General features: G+C 36.9%; 1 protein-coding gene across 1 annotated transcript; it reads left to right on the top strand.

Annotated features, from left to right (window-relative positions):
- Positions 1-2706: 2706 nt before the first annotated feature.
- Positions 2707-14516, top strand: LOTGIDRAFT_157854 (hypothetical protein; the record flags this gene model as incomplete). Its single annotated transcript, XM_009050449.1, has 11 exons — positions 2707-2720; positions 3072-3376; positions 3646-8733; positions 9079-9234; positions 9565-10033; positions 10383-10628; positions 10980-11907; positions 12149-12317; positions 13141-13359; positions 13724-13801; positions 13999-14516. 11 exons carry the CDS (start codon positions 2707-2709, stop codon positions 14514-14516), a joined length of 8190 nt encoding a protein of 2729 aa, XP_009048697.1.
- Between the last annotated feature and the right edge of the window lie 751 nt (positions 14517-15267).

Raw genomic sequence — 15267 nt, 5'->3', positions numbered from 1 at the left:
TGATATCGTTTACGTGTTATTGTTAAGTGTTGTGTTAAAATGTAATTTTCAAAAGGTGCCTTTATCTATGAAGATCTTCCTGGATCACCTTTGTAAAAAAATTCTAAACTGCCTTGATTTTTCTTGTTCTAGTGCCTACTGAATAATGTAAGCTTAAGTTTCATGTAGCATTGCAAAAGTGGTGTGGAATTTGCAGAAACTGTAAAAGACTGAGGGGGGAAACTGGAAAATCCAAAAATTTTAACAATCAAATATTTCAAAACTTCCATGTCATTATTTTGTGTTTTTCATCTTGACATTCCGTCCATTTTATGTTAAATAATTTAAATATAAAGAACTATTTAGACAGTAGACACTGTGTATTGATGAAAGTTAGAGCCATTTAAATGCATGTCGTCAGCAGCAAGCCAATATCTGTCGGCGTCCTGTAGAGCCTACGTGGTGGTGCCATAATTTATATCATTGTTGCCTTACAATGGCTGCTGTCCTCGCTGTCTACTGGTGCCGATTATGATGCCTTATCTTTGATGTGAATATACATGTATATAATATTAATATGCGTGTATTAATTTAAAAAATAAAATTTGTTGATTCTTTATGGTTGTGAACCGACTTATACATTGTAAAATCCGAAATCTGGAATACAACTACCCCCGTCATTCTTGGGTCATAAACGATCTCAAAGGTTATTTTAGACTAGGTACGGTCGTACGGTATCCGTGATGGATTATGGATAGATTAGAAAATAGAAGAAGCTAATACCACAGCCTATTCAAGTCTGCGTCCAAAAATCGCTTCTCCGCTTTTCTGCTGTTACCGTACGTATCCCGCAACACAGGGTACCTCAACTCGCCTATTCGTACAGCTTGGGTATAGAAATGTCGATACAGAGCATTGGAAACAGAAGAAGCTATCATTAGGTGTAGGCTACGGGTCAAGAAACGATTCGTTTCCATACCGTGTCCAACTGGCTAGCAAAGTGCAATCCATTGATCAGCTCCATCAAGCTACATCTTTATTCTTTTCGTGGGGATAAGCTAGACCAGGACGCGTATGCCTCAAGCAGAGTTAATTTAACTCTGGTGTTAAGTTTTATGCATACGGGCCCAGGGCTAGGCTTATTTTTCGAGATCAAGATTGAGAAATTGAAATGTCGAAGGATACAAAGCGGATTCTAGATAGAATTTATCTAGTCTCTTTACTGCGACCCCCTTTCAGATCTTAACAGAGTTGACCTTAGACTTAGTTAGTTCTTGTCATGATTTTAATATTTGGGACTATTGGATTTATTTTTGAACAAAAGTCAGACGAACTGACAAAATTAGTCCATCGCACCACCATTGACTTAAATCTAATACCCCGACTTGTTCCACACATTTGGGGAAAATTAACGTCTAAGAAAAACTCACCGAAATTTCTGCGGTGGAAAGGCGTCTTTGACGGCCTTCCTCTCTGGAACGTTGAGAGGAATGTATGGTTACTGTATGACGTCATAATGGTGCTTTTAACGTCATGTGATAGAGGCATGCGATGGGGTGGGGCCTTTATGAATAGTTCTTATTATAACCCAATGGATCGGACCTAGGGATGGGACACTTTTTCCTCCAGGCAACTTGAAATAAAATCCTACTTCTTCAATTTGCTGTAAGCATTAACAAGAGGACTTCAAAATTTCAACCCTGAAGCACCCCCTGCGCATTGAAAAGTACCGATCTAAGAACCATCTCTTTCAGGCTCCATGTACCATTAAGATGCAAATGAAATAACCTAAAATATGAATCTCTTTTTCTACATTTTCGTGAAACAATTAGCAAATAACAGAAATGACAAAGACAATTCAATGAGCCAAAAACTTAAAAGGGGGGGGGGGGGGGGTGTGGGGTGTCAACTTTTTTAATTCACTGGTTTACGTTTTCTTCTTTGGGGGAGCCTGCATTTTCGGATGCTTGAGTATATGAATTTTCTGATTGATATCTAAACTTTTATTAACCATAAATACTCAAGGTAAGGGTTCAATTCCGCAAAATTTTTTATAATAATTTTAGTTTATTGTTGTCCGTCTGGATAACCTCGTCTTAAAGGATAACTCTGGTTGTATCTCTACAGCGCATGCGTCGAGAAAATATGGAAGACACATGTCTTGGAATTTGGTAAGATTTCTGATAAAATAACAGAAAAAGTTCATAATTCGCCTTTAGCATGAATTGAAAAAGGGTTGATTATAGAAGATGATAATTCGCACTTATTTTGTCTAAAAATTTGTCAAATCTTTTGAATTTGTCTTTGTTATTTCGTTAGAATTGGGAAACTCCTTTTCGGTGACAAGTCAGTGAAACATTTCGCGGGAAATGGAAATTCCCTTTTACAGCAATCGTTGGATCGACGATATTTATTTTGATTACGTAACAAATTGTCAAGTGTCAAGTTTTTGTAACAATCACATTACTTGATGTTAATGCTGTTGGTATTTTATTGTTGTGTGTTTTTTTCTTTTTTGAACTATAAAGTCAAAGCAGGATCTAAAAGTGAATTACTAAGTGGAAATCGTCTATCCAGTATATCCAACACATAAAGTAAAGATTTTAATGTTGATGTGGCTATATTTTTTAGATTCTACTTAGAATAATAAAGATCGTTATGCTGTGCTGAAGTTTCTAGTCAAACAACGCTGAAGATTTAAAATTAAAACCAGACAAAAACAGAACAATGTACAGTCAGAGGTGAGAAAAAGAAAAATTGGTCCATTATGTGACATACACAGTAGGGACTTTAACAGGGGTTGTAAAACAGTTTTCTATCTCTTTGATGTGTATTTGGGCCATTCATGGCTTCTATTTGCATCATGACAATTTTATGATATAACACAGAAAGTTCTTTGGATGGGACAATAAACTGAGTCCTCATGTATGCCCTGTGTACACTAAAGATCTCTCGACAGTTGGAAATAAGGTAGATGTAATCTAATGCCACTGTAATTGCAAAATTTCCTTCATTGCTGTCCTCATTATTCCAAACCAGAGCATAAAACTACAAAGAAGGACCTTAAAATCCATTTCCTTGTTTTATTTCAGACCTAATGGAGTACCAGGCATGACAGCCAGAACTAAAGGTCAAAGTTTATTGGCTCCTTTCAAGAATCAAGACTTAGTTTTAGGTTCTCTAACTAAAGTTTACATCACACATATTTCCAACCCGGAAAAATTTCACGTCCAGTTGGATTCCTCGACAGATACTTTGGCAAAATTAGTGGACCATATACATGGGGTATATAATGGTATAGGACCAAATGATCATGTATTGAAGTGTTATTCAGTAGGCCAGGCTTGTATTGCCATGTTTGATGAAGATTACAGCTGGTACCGAGCTAAGATAATAGGTAGGTATATCATGTTTATATAGGTTATATATCAACTTTATAAAAGATAACTACATTGTGGAGTGAGCATAAGTTTTAACTTCTCAAATTTAGCCAATGATTTTGTATTCATCAGTGAACTTACCTGGTGTCATATCGATAAAACTATTGATAAACACCAAAATATTAAGGGTTTTTGATATTTACTTTTAGTATTTTTGTAAATGTCTTGGTAGATATAACGAGGGTACGCTCAAATTTTCTATAAACAAAATCTTTTTACTTTTCAGGAATGTCTGGAGATAAATTGATTGAGGTTCTTTTTGTGGATTATGGAAATACCGAGTTGGTGGCGCCACAAAAGGTCAAGGCCATCACTCCAGATTTATTAAATCTTCCGGCTCAGTCTGTGATCTGTGCATTATCGGGCGTGGCACCTAGTCAGGGATTCTGGCCCCCAGAGCATATTGCTCAATTTGAAGATATTGCTTTATCCCAGTCCTTCACAGCTTGCTTTAAATCAAAACGTAAAGAAGACCAGATGTACCTTGTGAAACTTATTTCTGATTCTGGTGAAATGATTAACGAGACTTTCGGTGTGAAAACAAACAGTGTGTGTTTAGAAGAAGAAGTATCGTTTTCAAAACGACAAATTCAAATTGACAACAGTGGTGATAAAGTTCAAGTGACAGTATCAAAACCGCAAAATGGCGTGACTGCGATGGGAGACATGAGTTCTACTCATACTCCAGCAGGAATTTCTACTGTGAAACTGCGTAAGGGAGAAAGTTTAGACGTTAGTGTGATATATGCAGAATCTCCGAGCCGATTTTTCTGCCAAGCTATGAAACTTGATGCAGATTTAAATGTGATAACACAAAAATTACTTCAATATGATAAAGTGCCTGAGAATGTGAATGTTTTGAGAAATCCAATGATAGGAACACTTTGTGCTGCCAAGTTTAAAGGTGACGATGTTTGGTATCGAGCAAGAATAACAGAAATAAGAGGGACATCAGCTCATGTGTTTTTTGTGGATTTCGGAAATTCTGAGGATGTAGATTTCAGTGAATTAAGAGCTCTCACCCCTGACTTACAGAATTTACCTTTTTATGCTTTGGAATGTATGTTAGAAAATGTCCGCCCTTCTGACAAGGTATGGTCAGACCAATGCCGAGAAGAATTCGAACTGTTAGTATATGATAAAGAAATTGAAATGAAAATATTAGATATTGAGGACCAGCTTAATATCGTGACTTTAACTGATTCCGTCGAGGGAAGTGATATCGGACAGAAGTTAATCAGTGCCAGACATGCAACATCTTCTCATGCCAGTCAAGTCGTTGTTCCTTATTCAAAACTACAAATACCAATTCCTTCCAAATCTCAGATTTTTGTTTCGTGGACCGAAAATCCAGAACATTTCTGGATTCAACTTTCTGATAACCAAGACATTTTAGACAATTTGACTGAAAATTTACAGAATTATTGTGAGACTGATGGACTACGTGCATCCAATGTCAAACCAGGAGAAGCAGTTCTCGCGAAATTCACAGAAGACGAAGCGTGGTATCGTGGGGTCATTCAGTCACTGACTGGATCAAAAGCAACTGTTTTGTTCGTAGATTATGGCAATACTGATTCTCTCTCTACGACCAATCTTTTGAAAGTTTCCCCTGAATATCTGAAAACTCCCTCCCTGGCCCTTTTGTGTAAATTCAAAAACATTCAACCAACCCAAAATGTGAGTTCGTGGATCGAGGATGCCAAAACTATATTGGATGACTTCACAGTTGATGGAGCACTGGCTAAATTTCTTGACAAAGATGGAGATCAATTTGTAGTTGAGTTATTTGTTGGACAAGAGAATGTGGAAGATCATTTGATCAAAGCTGGTGTAGCGAGCAGAAAATCTGGACAGGGGCCTGCCCCATCTTCCTCTGGGTTCCCCAATTCTGTTGGTCTAGCACCCAAACAGTTAGAAAAGACTTATGTATCTCATGTTGATTCAGTCCATCAATTCTGGTGCCAACTCTCTAAACATACAACAAGTTTAGATGAAATTATGGAAAAAATGGAAGCATTTTACTCACAGGGTGAAGGTCAGCCAATGACCCCTGTTGCAGGGTCAGCTTGCGCTGCTAAATATAGCGCAGATGATGCTTGGTACAGAGCAGAAGTTTTGAAGTTTGATGGCAGTAATGTGGAAGTATTTTTCGTTGATTATGGCAACTGTGATACAGTCTCTCCTTCCAATGTTTGCAAACTGGGCCCAGAATTCTTAAATTTGCCAAAACAAGCTATGCAATGCAGATTAGCAATTGACAATGCAGACGGCAGCTTGACAGAGAAATTACAAAATATAGTTGAGGAGAAAGAATTAGTACTGAAAGTCCAAGCAGTATCCGGATCAATCCATAAAGTTGATCTCTTAGAAGACAGTCAGTCAGTGTCAACCATGTTGTTGTCTGCTGCTAAGTTGCCAAGACAACCAGTGCTGCCCCCACCAAGAGTCCAATTCAAGCCAATCAATGTAAAAATAGGTAAGCCTGTCACTGCGTATGCCAGCTGTATTGTGTCACCAGGGAAACTGTATCTTCAAATGGCGGGAACTGATGATCAACTTTCAGATATTTCCCAGAATTTAAAAGCTTATTGCAGTACATGTGATGTAGCCCCAGAAATTCAAGAAGGAGATGGTTGTGCTGGATTATTTGCAGAAGATTCAGAATGGTACAGGGCAAAGGTCATGACTATCAGAGGGTCAGAGGTCAAAGTGTTATTTGTTGATTATGGAAATGCTGAATTTTTGCAGAAAGAAGGCCTGCGTCCTTTACCTTCCGAAGTTGTAGACATTCCACCCTTTGGTATTGAATGTTCATTGGATGATTTGGCACCTGTGGATGGATCTGATTGGACGGCAGAGTCGACCGAGTTTCTAGAGACGTTGATTCTGGATCAAGAATTGAATTGTGGGTTTGTGTCGTCTGCAGCAGTGATCATCACCGTTAATGGTGAGGACATTGGAGATAAATTAGTAAATGCAGGGCATGCCAAAAGAATTAGCGCCCCACCAATGCCAAAAGAGTATGAGTTTCCTTCCAAACCAGATGGGGAGGTCAAAGGTTATATTACGCATATTGACCCAGATGGAGTTTTTTACGTTCAACTTTCATCCACAGAACGTGAGATCGTCAAATTAGCTGAGTTGATGCAAAGAGAAGGAAAAACTGCTTCAAAACTGTCACCAAAAGTGTCTGTCGAGAAAGGGCTCACTTGTATTTCCAAGTTCAAGGTCGATAAAAACTGGTATCGTGTAAGAGTAGAGTCAGCAGATGGGTCGAAGGTCACAGTCAGATTTGTGGATTATGGAAATTGTGAAGAAGAACGATCAGATGATTTGAAGCAATTGACTTTGGAAATGATGAAAGCGCCGGTTCAGGCTTTTCCCTGCAAAATTAAGAATTTGACAGATTGGAATCAAGATTTTCAGGATCGTCTGAATGAAATGACAGAGGAATTGACCTTCACCTTTGCCTCAGGTTCACAACCTTTCGATGTTGAGGTGAAAACCAAACGTGGAAAAGATGTGGCAAATTTGATCATGAATCCCCCTAGACCGAGAGTTTTTGCCAAACAGATCAAACCAATAGATGATGTCCAAGCTTACATATCTCATGTTGAGAAAGACAACTCTTTCTATATTCAATTTTCAGACCACACCGAAACCATCAATGAAATGTCAACTACACTTGCTGAATTTCCTGTAGAAGAAGTTCCAGAAAGGTTGACATCTAAATACGCCTGTGCGGCCATGTTTTCAGAGGATCAAGCATGGTATCGAGCAATAGTTACTAAATTGGGACCAAAAGTACATGTTCATTTTGTCGATTTTGGAAACGGTGATGACTTGCCTGTAGACAAATTGAAAGAACTTCCAGAAGACATTTTGGATGTTCCACCATATGCATTCCATTGTAAAATCGATGGAGTTCAAACTTGGTCACAAGCTGCCAAAGATCTTTTTGATAGTTACACTGAGAAGGAAATGACAGTCAAATTTTTATCTGATTCAACGCCATTTTTGGTACAACTGATCTGCGAGGATCACAATTTGTCAAGAATACTGAATAGAGCAGAAGTGACTTCATATTTAAAACCTGTGATAAACAATCAACTAATGCAAGGAGCAGTTTGCCATACAGAGTCAAACGGCAAATTTTATCTCCATCTGCAGAAAAATGATGAAGTTTTGGATATTTTAGGAGCAGAACTGCAGGATTATTTCAGCTCTGAACAAAGCGAGGTGGCTTACGACCTCCAGAAAGGTCAACCCTGCGTTGCAAAGTTTTCTGAAGATGAATCTTGGTATAGAGCTGTGGTTGAGGAGATCACGAAAGAAAAGGTTCATGTTCGATTTGTTGATTTTGGTAATGCTGAAGAAGCCAACCCCTCAGATGTGAAATTTATGGAAAATCAGTTTTTGAAGCATCCACCATTAGCGTACGAATGTCAGTTGAACAACGCAGGAAAATGGACAGAAAAGAAACAACAAAAATTCACAGAAATGACAGAAGGAAAGGACCTTAACATTCAATTTGTAACAAACATACCTCCTTATATGGTCAATGTGACTAGAAGTTTAGCAGACGTCCTTCAAGAAGAGGCTGATGAAAGCGTTGCTGAGGAAACAGAAGAGAAAGCAGACACCACTGATGCAGGTGCTCTGTTGGATTTCCCGCCACAATCACCATTCAATGAACCAGGTTTCATCTGCCACATTGAATCAGATGGTACTTTTTACGTTCATCTTGAATCTGAAGAAAACAGATTGACCAATTTGTCAGAAAAACTTCAAGACCATTATTCTAAATCCAGTGAACCCTTAGACGAATTAACTGCCGGAAAAATTTGTGCAGCGAAGTTCACAGAAGATGACATGTGGTATAGGGCAAAGGTTGAAAAGATCAAAGGTGATGAGGTCAAAGTTCGCTTTGCAGATTATGGTAATGTGGATACAGTGACAACGGACAGAGTCAAGAAGTTGAGGGCAGAAGATATATCCCATCCACCTCTAGCTTATAAATGTAATTTACGCGGCTTAGAAAACTGGACGGAAGAGGTGAATAAAGAATTTCAAAATTTAACAGATGATCAAACTTTAATTATTAAATTTTTCCAAGCAGACGGAGGTTTCAGCATTGAACTGGTCAATGAAAATGGTGATGATATTTTCACAATGGTGCACTCCAAGACAGGAAAACAGGATTCTGATTCAAACAGTAATCAAGATGCAGAAGGATCTGAGAATAAGGAAAGAAAATCAGAAATTGACTTGCAAGAACGCGAGAAAACTGCAGAACAGAATGCAGAAGTAGGTATGTACTATGGACATGAGCTTATATTTATCAAATTACAAGGGACTGTATAAAACTTTAAGCTATGAAATAATAGATTCTTAAAATTTCACTCAAAAATCCAGATGATTTTTGTATTCCAGTAATCTGATTGGTCAACCACTAAATTGTATTTAAATTTCTTCATCGAGACTGATATAACAAGAGTTTTGGTGCACTTGACTTTTTATTGAAAGTTGATATTTCTGTACTCTGCTTACTATATGTATATTATCTACAATGGCAAATATTTTTGCCTGGTTTATTCGAGAGTACAAAGGGGTGAGCATTTACAATTATACAGTGTAATCTTTCTATTGTATTTAGATGTAACAACACAAGGAACAGACCAACAGGACAGTGGATTAGTTGAAAGTTTACCAGAAACTGAAAGTAGCACCAGAGAGCAGACAGAAGGGCAGGGGGTGGAGGAAATTATTTTAAAAACCGAAGCAGAGATTGTTGAGAGCTCCGAGATTCCAGGTAGGCTGAAATTTACAATTTTGCCAAGTTATTGTGGCTGATGACTTCTACTGACGTCAAGCAAAGATATTTGGGCTTCTTTTGACTATTTGGAAACACAAGTCCATTTATATTAAGGTAGAATAATAAATGACCACGAAATTTTAACCCAAAGTTTGTATCCAGACTTTAGGAAATGCCGAAATTTAATTGGTCAAAAAAACAAGATTTACAATTGAAATTATTGATTACATTATCTGCAGATATTTCCCCTCATTGCACACTACATAGGATTATAGTTAATAATACATTTAAGCCTTAAAACTCAAGCTCTGTTTCTTGTCATTTCAGAACCTACCAGTGTGGTATTCATACAAAACAAATTAAAAGAAGGATCTCGACTTTCAGTCACAGTCAGTCATTCAATACACCCAAATGATTTTTATATTCAACCAGAAACCTCTGTAGCTCTGCTGGAAAAACTTACCACAGAGATGTACGATTATTATAATGGTTTAGCCGAGGGGGAAGAACTGGTGGCGACACCTGTTGTTCACGAACCAGTAGCGGTGTTGTACAGCGAAGATGAATCGTGGTATCGTGCACGAGTAGAAGCTGTAGCAGATGACAAGTGTGATGTATTTTACGTTGACCATGGCAACCTGGAATCAGTATCTATCGCGTCCCTGAGAAGATTATGTCCCAAGTTCGTCGAGTTGCCAATTCAGGCTGTAGAATGCTCTCTAGCAGGAGTTCAACCCATCAAATATTCATGGACTGATGACGCCATTGAGCAATTCGCAGAACTGACCCAAGACAAGTAAGTTACTGTTATATCTCAAATAAAAGGCTGTCATCTGATAATGTTTGGACAACTATATCACTGTCATCAGTTAGTTAGAAATGTTGAAAGTTTCAATTACTATTACTATATTACTTAATTTATCACCTTAGCATCAGTTAACTCTGTGCCAGTGTCTTCTGTTGAATAGTAACTTAACCTAACCACTCTAATCTCTACAATTAATGAACACTGCTTTAACCCTGTGCCAGTGCCAGTGCCGTCTGTTGAATAGTAACTTGTTACCTTTCAACCAACCTACTCGATATCAAAATATTGAAATATGAGAGTGATTTCACCTTATTTGCTTTGTTATTTGTAATTACAGAGAGTTAGTAGCTGATGTTATAAAAGTAGGAGAAAGTGGGAACTGTTTAGTTCATCTGTTGAATCAAGGGCTGTCTATATCCCAGGATCTTATCAACAAACATCATGGTGTTTCTGCCGATACTCCAGTCTCAATCAGTAAAAAGATTAAACGTGTTTTTTCTGATTCCCAGTCCCCTGCTAAACGTATCAAGATGAACGAACTGACGGATTCTATTTTAGAATTTGAGGAAGGCAAGAGATTAAAGTGAGTATTTAGTTCTGATCTACTTAATATGATTAAGCCTATGTCAGTCATATTAGTAAGTATTTCATAATGCAGAGTGGTATCAGGTGTTTGGAAGAGAAATTGCTTTGTTTTTGCACATCTTCATTAGGAGCAGAAATAGATCAAATGTATTAAAATATAAGAATTAAGAATTTAAGGAAACTTTTTGATCAAAAAAAAAAAAAAAATCTCTAGTGCTTATTCTAATTCTATAATCTTTTAATTGACCACCAACATTAAGAGACTATTTTGATTATTCCTTGATTGGTCTCTTAATACAGTTTCTACTGTATGCTATAAAACAGTAAAACTAAATTTCATTTTTTCCAGATGTATATCAAGCCAGCTACATAAACAAGAGAGTATCCATGCTATAGTAAGTTATACCGAATCACCGTCCAAATTCTGGTGTCAGTTCACCTTCGCTACAGACGCATTGGCGTCCGGAATGGAACAACTACAGACGGCTTATTCTAGCAGGGAAAATATACCATTTGATGAGGACCTGTCGATAGATGATATTGCAGTCATTCAAGCCAGTGATGGAAAATTTTACCGAGCTGCCATTCAAAATATACAGGAGGAAAACTTGCGCGTTCGTTTAGTTGATTATGGCCGTTTAGAAGATGTTCCTAAAGACAAAGTTTTCATCTTAAAAGATGAGTTTTATAAATTTCCCAGTCAAGCGGCAAGATGTTGTCTTCATAACATGGTTTCCCCTGGAAACACATGGCAACAGAATAGTTGTGATAGATTTGCAGAACTTGTAAAAGACAAAAAATTGATAATGTTCGTCAAAAGAGTCTTGGTGAATTGTTTAGCTGTAGAATTATTTGATGGAGAAACTTCAATACGTGAAACCATGGTTACGGAATCGTTAGCTAAATATGACGACTCCGTGGAGTCCAGTGATGAAGAGGAATTTGACCATTTTGGCGTGACTGTTCCTGAAATTCAAATCTTTGATGAATCTGCCTCGGAATCGAGAAAAGATTACAAAGACCTGGAAGAGGATACAGAGTATGAACTGATCATTGATGTGGAAACCTTCGATCCTACCATGTTCTCAGCTACTGTACAATATGACGAAAAGACTCAGAAAGTTATGGATGGTATCGAAGCGTTAATGGAAAAGAGGGATACTCAGAAGAAAGAAGATGAATCTTGGAGGTTCAGTGTTGGAGATCCGTGTTTGGCTTTCACCTCTGATGGTTGGAGTCGAGCAAGAATTGTTGAAATTAATGAAGACAAAGTAAAGGTAAGAGGAAACTGAATACTTTAAAGATCACAAAGAGGTTTACTTAAAGCTTCCATTCACACCAATAACTCTGATAACTCGTTGGACGACTGTGGGTCCTGTAATTCAAGAACTTGACTCAATTTGGCTAAATTCTTGTTCATAATTTTTTCATTACCAGAACCACGGGCAACCACAAAATTTGAACAGAAAATTGACAATTCAAAGCAAATTTTATTGAATTATTGAATGATATTTTCAGGTATATTTAGTGGATGTAGGTAACAATGAAGAACTGACTGTAAGTGCTATAGCTGAGATACCTGTACAATACGTGGCCATACCTCCACAGTTAATAATCTGTCGTATTGGAGAAATACTACCAGTCACTGGTGATACCTGGTCAGAGGAGGCTGTTCAGTATATGAAAGGTAACTTATCTTGATATGGATATCCTTTAAAATCGTCATAATATTTGGAATGAAATTTTCATCAATAACACGAGTTAGTCAATCCATATCTTCAAAATATCAAGCTGATTTAGAATTATGTTGAATTCCTTAATATCAGTCTTCAAGCTTGAAATATACGTTTTAAATAGGCCTACATCATTAAGTTCTAAATAAGTGGCAATTCAAGTTCTAGATAAGTGGCAATTCAAGTTCTAAATAAGTGGCAATTCAAGTTCTAAATAAGTGGCAATTCAAGTTCTAAATAAGTGGCAATTCAAGTTCTAAATAAGTGGCAATTCAAGTTCTAGATAAGTGGCAATTCAAGTTCTAAATAAGTGGCAATTCAAGTTCTAGATAAGTGGCAATTCAAGTTCTAAATAAGTGGCAATTCAAGTTCTAAATAAGTGGCAATTCAAGTTCTAAATAAGTGGCAATTCAAGTTCTAAATAAGTGGCAATTCAAGTTCTAGATAAGTGGCAATTCAAGTTCTAAATAAGTGGCAATTCAAGTTCTAAATAAGTGGCAATTCAAGTTCTAAATTCAAGTTCTAAATAAGTGGCAATTCAAGTTCTAAATAAGTGGCAATCAAGTTCTAAATAAGTGGCAATTCAAGTTCTAAATAAGTGGCAATTCAGAAAGATTTCTTCTCCAAGATGTACGTGGATGCTGGCATGCTGTCGGACCAGTTATTGCCCTTGAATGATAAGTTCAAGGAGGGGCTCAAGAGGATGTTGGCTGAGTAGTCTTCAAGATATGAAAACTTTGAATATTTAGTCATATGGCCCTTGGTTTATTATTTCAGATTATTTAAAAGAGAAGACGATATCAGCCTATATTCTGTCCAAGGGAGACGATGAAGTTTACTCTGTTTCTCTGGTAGACTCTAGTGATATAGACTCATCATTATTAAATAAATTACTAGTAGAGACAGGACTTGCTCGAGTTATACCCAACTCACAGCTAGAAATACAACTACAGATGGAGTCAGATTTAAATGATACTGATAAAATGGGAGAGTTAGGTAAGATTTATATCCTCTAGTTTGGCTGTGAAATGATAAATATTATGGGGGCCGGAACCCTATTTTAGAAGTTTTTTCAATCAATAGTATGGTATTTTTCATTGTGAATTTCCTACTTTTGAATTATTCTTATTGTAAGATTTGATAGGAATAGGGCTACATGATTTATTTAGCACCTTTCACACATTTCTGCTTACCTTAGGGTGGGGGGTTTGATCCTGGTATAGGTTGTGATGATACTTTGGTTTGGGGATGATGCCTGATGAAACTGAGGCTTGACTATATTATGTTGTTTGATATTATTGCTTATAAGCTAATGCTATTGATGAAATACAATATTTGAACAATTGTTTTAATTTTGTAGAAGCATCGTTTCAAGATGTGTCATTTTTACGAGAGAATTCTCTGGATGAAGATTTGATGGACGAGAAACCAAAGGAAGGTGAGTTATTTTCAAAACCAAGCTTTTTATGATCCCAACATAGGTCAATATGACAGATATACTTCCTGATTTTTGATGCAGGGTTGGTTTTAGAAAGGCAGACAGAAACAGTGGCCTATTTGCTGTGAAGATTACAATTTGAAAAAGAGCAGGATAAGTTTGCTTAAAGTAATACCAATTTTAATTCTTCCTTTTAGACAATGAACAAACTGAAGCAATTCTAGATAATACGACAGCAAATAGTGTAGAGGCTGAAGGCCAGGACAAAACAGAGGCTGATTCTCAAAATGAGGATATGGGTGGTGAAACTGAGGCTGATAATCAGAGTGAGGCTAAAAAGGATGAAACTGAGGCTAAGACTGAATCTGATGAAGATGAAAATGAGGCTGCTGAATCTGAACAAGAGGTTAAGATTGAGGCAAGTCAAAATACAGCTAGTGAAAGTGAGGCTCTGTTATCTGAATCAGACGTCAAGAACTCTGACAACCCTTCTGATAAAGCTGAAGCAGATGCTTCAAAAACTCAGAAAGAGGCTGATGATAATAAAGAGGCTACAGATGTTGAGAATGAGGTTACAGAAGATGACAAAAATGCCTCTGGAGACATAAATGAAGACATAAAGGAAACAGACGACAAAAGTTCTGACAATGATTCCAATGAATTAAAATTACCAGGAGCAAATGGTGAAAACAGTGACCCAGAAAATGAATCGTAAATTTGTTTGCGAAGAGCTTTGACAAATATCATTCTTCCATTGTTACATATTATGTAACAATTCAGCATTTTTCAGTTGCATGCCATCTTGGTCAACTTTCTTTAAGTAATAAGGGAATCAGATAAGATTTTTTCCGGGTGATGGCAACTGAAAAGTTATGAATTACTAAAGACAGAAGAAAAACTAAGATTTAAAAGTATATACGCCTTGCTGCTTAGATATATATATTTAAATCTGAGCTTTGTTGATGAAATGATTTGGCCCTTTCCCAGATTTCCCAGATGTTGGCTCTGCAAATTTATTACTTCTATGTCAGCTTTCAATCATCTTTTATAAAATTTGAATTTTCCAAAGGAAATAACGAAAAAGGATGAGGAATAGTGTAGTTTTGTATAAAACATATTATCGTATGGTTCAGGGATATTAAGGTTGTAGTAGTAGTATAACTGTAAATAATGTACATAAAATTTTGTTTTCAAACTTGGCTCTTATTTACCAAAAACAAAAACTCTTAAATGATTTGTTTAGACTTGGTGGTGAGAAGAAACCCAAGAAAAATTAATGATTATTGTCTCTATCGCAGATTGAAGACTGCATTATGAACCTATGACCAATATGGAAAAATGAAAGATATCTGTGTGTAAAGACGAGCCAACTTTAAAGATTTTGTGTTTGAAGATTAAGGGCCCAAACTTTGTAGTGCTATGTAGTACAAGTTAACGTTCTTATTTCATTTTTTGACGTTCTGTTG

This window comes from Lottia gigantea (assembly GCF_000327385.1).
Source record: "Lottia gigantea unplaced genomic scaffold LOTGIsca_15, whole genome shotgun sequence".
Lineage (NCBI taxonomy): Eukaryota > Metazoa > Mollusca > Gastropoda > Lottiidae > Lottia > Lottia gigantea.
Note: the sequence above shows the minus strand (reverse complement) of the source record. Positions and strands in the feature narration are given on the sequence as shown.